Source organism: Anser cygnoides, chromosome 14 (assembly GCF_040182565.1).
Source record: "Anser cygnoides isolate HZ-2024a breed goose chromosome 14, Taihu_goose_T2T_genome, whole genome shotgun sequence".
Taxonomy (NCBI): Eukaryota; Metazoa; Chordata; class Aves; order Anseriformes; family Anatidae; genus Anser; species Anser cygnoides.
The window spans coordinates 10,582,100-10,593,106 of record NC_089886.1 but is presented as its reverse complement, the minus strand read 5'-3'; the positions used below and the strand labels follow the sequence as shown (position 1 = coordinate 10,593,106).

The following is an 11,007-nucleotide window of genomic DNA, read 5'->3' as shown; positions in this document are numbered from 1 at the left end:
GCAGAACCAAGAAGAAAAGCAGTATTTAGCAGACAGCATATTTAGACTGCTGCCATTTCTGCTTTTAGAGTGAGAAGACGAAAGTAGTTGTGTTCTGTTCCTGCACTGTAATCAAACCTGTGAGTGATACCACTCCCAATTGCAGTAGTGGTCACAGTTTATCTGCAGCAAAAAGTCCCTGGCTGATGTTATTAGCTGGAGACATTAGGAAACAACCTGTGGTGCTGGCTGATACACGGAGCAGTGTGGCACTAGTGATGTGCGTTGCATTAAACCCAGCAGGGATGAATCCAGACAAAAGCATCAGCGCTTCAGGCAAAATGGCAAGACAGCAGATCAGAGAGGTGCTGGCGATGGGGAAATGTCTTGCCTGCGGAATAGGGAGCTTTTTCTTACTTCAAGTCTTTGGCCTCCTATAAAACTGCAGAGAGATTTTCAAGAGAAAGCAAAGAGCCGTGCTGGCACCGAAGGAGTTCACCCAGCGCGTGTCAGCAGGTGCAGCAGCGGTGCGAGGGTGCTCCTCCGTCCTTTACGGTCACTTCGAACCCTGACCCATCTCCCTGTCTATCACCGCGGCTTTCCTCTGTCCCCAAACATAAGCTGTCATTACTGCGATGCTGAAAGCACAAGAGATGCCTGACGAACCCACGACACCGCACCCATGTGAGCCGCCACACTGCGGCCCACGTGCCTTGCCATTCCCACTGGATCAGCCAGGGCAGGCTGTGATTTTGATTTTTCATTTTTTTTTGATTTTTTCTGAGGGCTGCTGAGGAGCCGGCGGCCTCTTGCAAACGTGTGGTGGCTGTGGAAGGCCAGGGAGGGGAGAGCCGGGCAGGATCACTCCCCTGCAGGCCAGGAGCCCTGCGACTGTGGGACAGCGGCTCCCAAGGGTTTTGGGCTCCCAAGGGTTTTGGGCTCCCAAGGGTGCCCGGCCTCCCAAGGGTGTTCATCGGGGTGCTGCAGGCGCTGAGAGGGCCCGGGGGGTGCTGAGGGAGACGTGAGCACCCCTCACAGCCGCGGGGTGCCTCGGGGGTGCCGTGGGGGGGGGGGGGTGCCTCAGGGCTGCGGGGCACTGCCGGGCCCCGGGGCGCCTCCGGCCGGGCGGGGCGGGTTCTGCCGGACCCCACGGGCACAACCGGGGCCATCGGCCCCCCGGTGCCCGTTAACCCGGCGGCGGAAGCGGCGGCCGGGCCGGGCCGCCCAATGGGCTGGTGCAGCGCGGCGGCGGGGCCGGCACTTCCTGGGGCCTTGCAGCCGGCGGCAGCGGGGCGAGAGCCGGGGCCGGGGGCCCGCAGCCGAGCCCGGCGCCCTCCACCAGCACCATGCCCTTTGACTTCAGGAGGTGAGCGCGGCCCGGGCCGGGCGGAGCAGGGGCTGGAGCCGCCGCCTCCGCTCCCCGCCCGGCCCCGCGGCCTCCCCCGGGTCGGTAAAAGGCGGGCGGGGTGAAGCCGAGCAGCCGTCCGGGTTAGGGAGGAGCGGCAGGGAGGCGAGAAGTAGGGCTGGGAAGGGACGTGGGAAAGCCGGGCGGGCGGTAATTAGCGTTATATAATGGCGTTGTGCAAAGGAGAGCGGGGCGTGCGGAGTTTCGGGCGCCCCCGGGTGCCAGGGGCGGAGCGGCGGGGGCTGCCCGGCCGCAGGCAGCGCCTCGGCCCCGGGGAGGCTCCTCCGGGGCGGGTGGGGGCCGAGGCGCTGCCTGCCTGCGGGGCCCCGGGGCTGGGGTGCTCCTGGTGGGAGCGGCTGAATCCCCCGAGACCCCTTGGGTTATGGTGGAGCCGGAGGAGTAACGATTCGTTTCCCGCTTGACCCCCTGCAGACCCTAAGAGCGTCCCAAATCCATGCACGTTGCGTGCAAAGTGCACAGATTTGTACACCCGATGTGCAAAGTATACAGATTCATGCATGTTGCATGCAAAGTGCAAGGATTTGTATGCACTTCATACACGCTACGTGCAAGGTGCACAGGTTTGTCCCTACTACATGCAAACTGCACGGATTCATACACGTGGCATGCAAAGTGCACACGTTCGCGCACACACGACGTGCAAACTGCTCAGATAAGTCTCACCTAGGTTTCGTCAGAACATTAGGACTGCAATAAGAATACATGAGTTTGGGGAATTGAGAGGTAACAGGTGTTTCTTGGTGCTTCGCATGCTAAACCATCATGAGCCATACAAACCCAACCCTTTGAGGTGACTGGAGGAAACAGCGATAGTGTGTTGTTTTTTAGTTCTCCCAAACAAAAGCTGCGTACTGTGTTTTTGCTGTAATTCTAAATCAGGCCTCTCATTTATACAGGCTAACATGATCTTGTATGTGATCCGTGAGGCACTATTGAACATGGAGGCAGTTGCTTCTGAATGAAAACTTGCTGACGCTGGAAACAGCATCTGCTGGATCATGTGGGATCCGGGTCCCAGAGCCCTGTTTCTGCTTTTGTCTAAAACTTGGTAGAAAAATTCTTCTCGGCTTTGGAGACATTCTGCCAGCTGCAAGTCCTGTTGCCGTCTGTTTTCAGACTTGTAGAATACACGAACAATAAGGAATCCTGGGTTGTGGCTGTCACTTTATAATAGCAGATAAAGAAAATGTTATTTCTGATGTCTTAAAAATGTAATTTTTGTTGGGTCTCAAAATGTGCATATGGAAAACAGGGCTCATAAAGAGTAATTGTCTTAAGAGAAAGCACTAGTGCTAAACTTCGGAATAGTACAAAGGCATTGAATAAAAGCTGAGTTTCAGCGTTTGGATTACTGAGTTATAAAAACATAGAGGCATCAGTTCCAATCTGCATTTTAAAGATTCACAGTCCCAAGTAAGTTCTGTGTCACCAGGTTGGAGGATTGGAAGTAGACATTTCGAAGCACCTGCTTGTATGATGTAAGAATACTGAGGTTCATCTTTTCTGCAGAGATGAGACTTCAAAAGGCTGCAGTTGGTATAGCCAAGAACTATATTTTATTGTACAGAGAGACTGTTGTCATGTGCAACAGACTGCTTTCCTGTTTTAGCAACATGAACGGAGTTCAGGAACAACATTTTTTCAAAGGTTAGAGACAGTCTTTTAGCTGATGTGGTTTTTGTTCATTGTGCTGCCAGTGGAACAAAATCTGTTGAGGTTGGAAAATTTTACTGTCGTAGGTAAAGAATGATGCATGCATTAAAGAACTTACAGTTGCTTCCTGACAATGACATAACATACAGCACAATATTCTTAGGGAAAGAAAGTTACCACCTGTAACGTTTCTCAATGAAGAGGTGAAGAGGTTTTTTGTCACGTAAAATGCAAGGATTTTCTTTCAGAGATTTCAATTGGATGTTGCCTTTGCAAGGTACAGCTTGGCACCTTAAAATACTTTAATACTTAAATACTTTAAAGTGTGTGTTACACTTTTGTATGATTAGAGGGTTGGATTGATTAAAAAATTTTTATAAAACTGCCCCTACATATCTTCTAGAGTCCAAAATTTAGAGGTTCAAGTGGAAAGGTATTGTTTTTTTCTGGAAGTCACAGGTTTCACCAAAAAAAATCTGTTCTTCAACTAAAAATCAAACCATTTCCAGCCATTTGACTAAATCTTTTGCATCTCCTAGATTTTAGGTTCAAATTTGTCCGGATTGAAGAACCCAAAGTGCTTAAACCAGTTTCTTGGAAGTTGTCTCCCAGGCTCAGGGTCTGAGGCATATTGGTTGGTATCAGATGTGGAAGTAGTTTGTTTTGTTGCTTGTACTGTACTTTTCTTTTTCCGTAAGACTTCTGTGTTTTTGGCTTATCAATGATACCTTTTGCTGCTAAAAAGTACATTTAAATTATAAATAAAAGAATATCTTTACAGTAATTTCAAGTGAATAAATAATTAATTCTGTCCCGAGTAGCTTTAGGCTGTTAGTAATCCTTAGTACTTGCCTAATGCTTTTCACTTTTCAAAGCGTTTCATGTTCACTAATCTCTACTGTCCTGCTGTGATGTTAGTAAGGAATCGAGCTTTTATTTTCCAGACTGGAGGCTTCGGTACAGGTCTGTTCAGTGCCTGTCACGAGACACCAGCCCTCCTGCAGAACTACTAAATCAGTTTGTATTTCTGGAATGCCCGGTTCCTTCTTAATTTTTAGAACATATTTGGCTGAGAGAGCAAAAGAGGTTTTTGCTTGTTGCATTTCCCCCTGTGTGTTAGAACTTGTGTCGGCAAAGCAGCTTCATACCTATTTGGGGATTTTGAGGTATGCAGCTGGAGCAGAAAGGGTACTTCCCCCTCAAGCCTGTAAAACTCAGTGTCACCTGTGTTTCTGCAGCTTCCCTAGATGTTAAAAATCATAATGAGATTAAACTATAAAGCCTGGGTCATCTTGAATGGTGATCGCAGGCCAGGTTTCTCACATGTTGTGTGATCCACTTAGCAGGGAGGCTTAGCTTCGGTGGTGCACAACAGTGCTGGAACCGAGCCTGCTCTGGTGCTGGGAATTACAGAAGTAAAAATGAAGGGACTCCTGCACACTGGAGGTGGACGTGGCATAGAGAAACGTGCTGCAAGTTCCGTTGCTTTTGAACCTGGTGGCTTTTCTTGGCATCTGCCTATTTGCATGAAAGTTACTGATGGCTTCCTAGCAGCTACTGAAACTCCTGAACTATTTTGGTAGCCATAACTGATTGGACTGGGAGGAACTAAAATAGACCATTCTGAAATCAAGTTTTTGTTCTAATTGCGGGCGATTCTCAGTTGTGCTCTGACCACTGTTTCATGGGCATAGAGCAGCAAATATCTGTGAATCCTCATTGTTATATTCAACTGAACAATTCGGAATTTATTTCCCAATACTGATCATTGTGATGTTTTGATTAGGGTTTTTGTTGTTGTTTTTTCCCCTTATGGCTTAATAACCTCAATGAAGTACTGTTGTTCACCAGTATGTTATACCTGGATTTTGGAGGTCGTGGGAAAGGAACCAGGCTTAGAAGGGATTTTGATTTAAGCGCTAACTTAGAGTGGAAGTTCTTTGTGGCAAAGACTCTTATTCCCTCTGCACAGTACAATGGGGCCCCTCAGTCAGCTGTTTTTTGCTAGGATTGTAATAAATGATACTTCCTGCATGGGTATTCTGATTCAAATCTAAATAATATATACATATCTTTTTCGTTTTGGGGCACAGGCAGGTCTTTGCTTTGTTTCCCCTTAGTCTTTTTTAAAATCGAATTGTCCAGTCTTAACTGAGCCTGACACACTTTCGAGACGATTGCTTTCAGGAGAGGCAGTATGTTTATGAGTGTTTTTAATTTCGACCTGCAAGGTGTGATGGCTAATAGGCAGGCTGATGCTCGAGACAACTGACCTGGCACAGTTGCGAAACTGGCGATGCAGCAGTATCAGGGAGGTCTGTTTGGCCGCCTTCGATTCCCCACCAGATTAGTGAGATCGAACTGGCGGATTGTCGGCGATTTGGAGTCCAAAGAGAAAAATCTTTTTCTGAACTAAGCAACCCTTTGGACAACGATTTCCCATTCACTCGTAAGCTGAAGGAAAATAGCTTGCTTTTAGTCTTCAGGCTTAAGGAAAGAAGGAGCAAAGCTCTCGTAATCGTACTGTTTGACAGGTTTGTGGGGGTCACAACTTGAAATCTGAGGGGTTACAGAAAGATTTTGCTTGAACTTTTTGGGGAGTTGTTCAGCTTGTGTTTGAACATTTTCCAGTTGTAAAGCAAAAATAATGACTAAATGACGTTTTGGCACTGCCTAACGAATATCAGATGCTGGTGGAAATGTACATATTTGTTCAGGAGCTTTAATTTGCAGTCTCTTTGTGAGGTCTGAGGCGGTTCAGTTTCCCATCAGACTGCAGCACTCCATCCACCTGTTTGCTCTCTCTCAGCACATTGTTTAACAAGCCACATAAATACATAGTGGTTCCTTTGGCACAATTACTCGCTGAACTTTACAAATGAGCTCACGGTGTCTGTCCCGCGGAGTGTATGCAGTGGTGATAGCAGCAGGTATCGCCTGTTCTTGGCTGAAACGGCGTGGGGAGGATAAGAAAGAAGAACGAGCAGCCGAGGCCAGCCGGGATGGTTTCTCCTGGTTAGATGACTTGTGCATGCAGCAGTGGTGTAACAACAAGGTTTGCATGTGCCTTTACAAAGTTGTGTGTGGTTACGCTCCCTTTTGCAGCCCTAAGCTGTGCCTCTTGTATAACTCTCTTCAAAATCTTAAATCTTCCATGGGATTTACTTGGTAGCTGACTTCCTAAAGCAGCTCCTACATTTCCAACTCGTGGCGTAACACTGTTCTGTGGCGGTTAGATGGGTGCCTCTCTACACTTTGCAGAGACCCGCACTTTTTTCTTTAGCGTGTGAAATGCCAGCTGACCGTTTCAGCACACCTGGTAGCTCTACGAGCATATTTTCATAGTGAACTTAACCATGCCTGGCAAGCGTGCTGCTCTCTGCGTTGTGCAAGGTGCTGGTAAACAAGCCTTCCCAGGGCTATTGCTGCTGCCTTACGTAAGCGCCAGGGTTGGTTGTGGTGCCAGGCAGCAGCGTGACTAACTTTGTTTCAACAATAGCCCTTTGAGAGCACCTGAAAAATTATTCTGCAGTCGGATGGGCACACAGAGTTGTACAGACAGAGCCTGTTGATGTTTACGCCACCAATAACTGACTATGCATAGAGTGCATGTGTGTAAACATTTCTTCCCAAGTCTACTTAATCCATTACTTGTCTTAAAATAGGAAAAGTTACCTACTCCCACTGAGTAAGTACAGGAGCATTAAAGTCTGGCTTTGTAGGAAAGTTTTGAATTGTTCCTTCTGAACTTTAACTGTCCTGCTTTGTTCATTCGTTGATGACACAGATGCTTTCTTCGTGGCATCATAGTTCATTGCTGTAAAAATGACTGAATCACACAGTAAACAGAGTTGAAGCAATCCCATGGAGTGAGAGAAGCTGCACAAGTTGTACAGCTTGTATTTTGAAGTGTGCATGTGTATTTTTTTAGGTATGTAATTCAAACAGCGGAGGTGGTGAGAAAAGAATAGTCTTGCAACGAAAGAAGAAATCATCTGTTTTTTTTGTCTTCTATCCAAGCACAAGCTCTGAAGCGTTGTCTAGGTATTCCTGCACCAAGCCAGCTGCCCCTGGAATGGAAAACTTATTCTGCCAAAAAAACTATTAACAACAATCTTGTCGCGATCTACAAAATCTTATACTGAAATATTTGACTATTTTAGTATTGCTCATGGCAGACACGAGCCGGTAAAGACTGCAGTTAGATGGACGGTGCAGTTGGCTGCATTTGAATTGTGTGTTTGGATGTTCCTCGTTTTGCTTCGCTTTTTTTTAAGGCTATTTCCAAATGAGGTGTATATAGTTTAATCCAGAGAAGGTAGAAACACAGGGTGGCTTTTAATACAGGAGGCTTCGAAGTGCTGTGTTCATGTAGACAGGCATGCAGAACTGCTAACAGGATTTCAGGCAGTCATGACTGGTTGGTATTTGTTTAATAGTCATGTCCTAAGGCAGATCACTTGCGTTCTTAATTGCTGTCCATCTCCATAGACCACTAAAATACCAGTGCAGCCAGTAATGTAAATATAACTTTGTGATTTCAGATAAAGGTGAGGTCCCAGAGCCTCACCGATTGATTCCACATGGCTAAATCAAACGTGAGCAAACTGAATCTGGCTGCTGGGTTGTGGCAAGAGATATCTTGACCAACGAGCGCTGATAAACCCGGTCCCAGCTGCAGGTTGCGGCTCTGACTTGGGTCTGTGTCGGCCAGGTTTCTGTAGCGGGGTGGGATCGATATGGGGACTTCTTGAGAACTGAGTCAAAGCCAGGAGCTGCACGGGGAAGCCAGGTGATGCTTCTGAGCTGTACTTGCTTGTAGGCAGTACAGTTACAGGCAGCTGAAAAATGGCACTAAGTTGAGGAGGCACAGACAGGAATTCTCTTAGATTGGAATTTAAGTAGGAGAACCTGAACTGGTCACGTCAGGAATTCCCTGCCGATACAGAAAGGTCTTCTGCCATGCAGCAGCGTCGGCTAGCCTTTGTGCTTCTGGGGGGAAGCCTTATGAAGATGGAGCTATGCTTCACTTTTTTTTTTTGTTTGTTTTTTTAGTCTCCCTCCGCTTTCTTGCCAGAGGTTATTTTTCGTTTTGCGGTTCTGGGGAACGTAGAGGTGCACGGTCCAAATCTCCGATTTGTGTGCTGTCCTAGGGCAGCTGGGGCCTAAACCTTTCGGAAGGCAGCTTCCACAAAGGGAAGGTACAAGGTTCTGATGCTGTCTTAATCTTACAGCTTGTTTCAAGGTGTTCAGCAGTACTGGGCAGAAACAATGTCTTTATGTTTGGTGACTTCTAGAAAATGTGGGAAAGGTATCTTACAATTATTATTATTATTACTTTTAAGGATTGGAGCAATTTAATTAGCTTGGGGAGCAGCTATATACGTTTTACCATGTTCTCTCTTCTCTCTTCCTCCATTCTCTCAGATCTCCAGAATACGGTGGTACCACGCAGAAGTATAATCTCTTACTTTCAGTCTAGTGAAGGGCTGGGTCCCTTTAAATGCCAGTCCCCTTACTTGAACATTTTTATTTTGTGACTCTTTTCCCCAGTTTTGATGAAGCAGAGTATAGTTTGCTCACTTTATTAAAAATACATTTCTCTTTCATCCTTCATTTTGACACCTGCCTCACTGCCTAAGAGGGAATAAAACGCTTGCTGGCAGGACTCCACCATTGAGTATCTGGGATTATAAGTACATTCCTCTTCATAATTATCTTTGAAATATGTTTGAGCCTAATGTTTTATTTTGAAAAAAATTGTGTTGTACTGCTTCCTCTCTTCCATTCTTCGGTGACATCTGAACTAGTTTGCACAATTGGGGTAGTTCAGCAGTAGCAATTGCTATGTGTTGCTGGGCGATAAAGACCAAGCTCCTTACACGCTGAAAGAATAAGAACACAAAATTTAGCAGATGGTTGACAAAAATACATTGTGCAGGACAGCACAGTGGAGTGAGGGAGGCTGGCAGAAGGGAGGAACCAGGAGAAATAGCTCCTTGGTAAGAAACCAGTTCAGACAGGAGCAGAATCTAAGCGTTTCGTGCCTTCTTTCTGCAAGTGTTGTGGGGATTCAGAGTCTTTTGTCCTAGAAGTAAATGGTTTTGCTATTTTTCTGTTCAAATTCTTTCCTATACAAATCCCATACCTGCCAAGTAGCTAGAAGCCCAGATGACATAACGCCGCAGAAGCTGCCGCCGAGCATACTTCCGAGGTTCTCTCGGCCCCTTTCCCTAAATGTCCAATTACCCAAAGGCTGAATTATATAATGAATGACAGTCCTCGTGGCTAACCTTGTTTTCTCATTCTCAGTACTCCTCCTTGTTTCAGAAACTTCCTCTGTTAGTTTCATTATGTTCTTGGAACTAGAATTAAGAGGGAGGAGCTGGCTGGCAAGGAAACCTATTCCTGCATTTCACTCCTTGGCCTATGAGTGTGGAGAGTCAGCAGGTCAAAAAAAAAAAAAATTGCTGGAGGATTATGCTTTAAAAATGGTGTGATGTTGGGATGAAATGTAAGTCGTACAGAATTTGAGGATTCCAGACTTCGCTTGCTTGCAGTATAGATAAGCTAGTTTAAAGGTGTATTAGCTCCTCCACCTCCTTGTCTAGTCCTTTGCATCCCAGAATTGGCTCAAAATTCTGAAAAAAAAAAAAAAAAAAGCTCAGGATTAAGCAGTTTCCAATGTGGTTTTGAAGCCTTGAGAGTTTGTTCATTAAAGCTCAACTTGTACAGTATTGGTGTTAATACTTCATTGTGTTTAAATGAGGACTAGCTGATTACTTAATGATGTTTGTATGTTATCTGCTGTTACGCAGGTGTTAATCTTATTAAATGTGTTAATAACCGCTTGGTATTTACAAGTATCAATTTATTAGTCCTGCTTTGAATCTTTATTTGCATCTTGAACTCATATTCAGGGCCCGACTTTGATAGCTGTATATTATGTGTTTACTTTCCATGTGTAAACACTTACATTAACAGGATCTTTTTTTTTGGGTCCCAGTTCAGGAAACTGTTCCTAATCAAGGTTGTTCATAAACGTGCACTCTAGGCACAACCCTGCTACTGAACCAAGGCTTGGCTCTTACAGTGCACATCACAGTTTGTTTTCATAAACATCTTCCTGGAGGTTTCCTTCTGGAGGCTTTCAAAGAAATCGGGGCTTTGATCAGTCATACTTCATGCTTTTGTGAAGTTTTTAGTCTGTAGATTTCAACGTGCTTGATGAAAAGTGGGTAGATGTCACCAGGTGCCTCTCCGCAAAATGAAGAAGCTGAAGAAGAAAGACTTAATTGGCCGGAGGAGAAATTACGCCGTGAGTCAGTGCTGGGAGCAGGATAGAGTTCAGGTCTGTTGGCTCCCACTGCTGCATCCCATCCATGGGACTGCAGCCTGTCTCTGTTCCAGAAGCTGTCCTGAGCTGCTCTCTGCACATTATGTTCTCATCTGCCGTCAGACAGGAAACACAGAAATTTCATTTAAACAAAGAATTATCAATCTCAAAACGAAGCGTTCAGAGTCAGCAGTTCCTATTTGCTTCCCCTGCTGCTGACTTCCTGCCATTGTTCTCCTCGGTTTATAAAACAGGGTGATAGATTTCACCTACTCTGCTGGAAGAGTTGGTTCTTTTTATCTGTGCTGGATTGGGTAAGAGCTGAGTGTGCCTGCAGAGTCGTCAGAGGAGGCGCTTGCCTTTGGATGGGCAGGAAAGCAGCGTGAGCTCTAAAGGAAGGATTTCGGAAAGAAATCTTGAACTAATATTTCCCCCTAAAAATTGAAAAAATAATGCTTCCTTTATATGTGTAGAAGAAGGTGTTAGTATAAGGCATCTGTCAATTTCCTATTGACTGTTCTAGGGTGGATTTACTGGTATGTATAAATTCTTCGTTTGACAGATCTGTAGAATAAAATTCTGGATTTATGTCCAGAACAAACAGCTACAGTGA

General features: G+C 45.7%; 1 protein-coding gene across 1 annotated transcript in view; it reads left to right on the top strand.

Moving 5' to 3' along the window:
* Window positions 1-1,190: 1,190 nt before the first annotated feature.
* ERGIC1 (endoplasmic reticulum-golgi intermediate compartment 1) overlaps window positions 1,191-11,007 on the top strand; it is a 58,942-nt gene continuing 49,125 nt past the window's right edge. Inside the window, exon 1 of the mRNA XM_048080351.2 lies at window positions 1,191-1,345. Coding sequence (XP_047936308.1) covers window positions 1,326-1,345 — 20 coding nt within the window. The 5' untranslated portion in view covers window positions 1,191-1,325. The remainder of the gene's footprint in view (window positions 1,346-11,007) is intronic.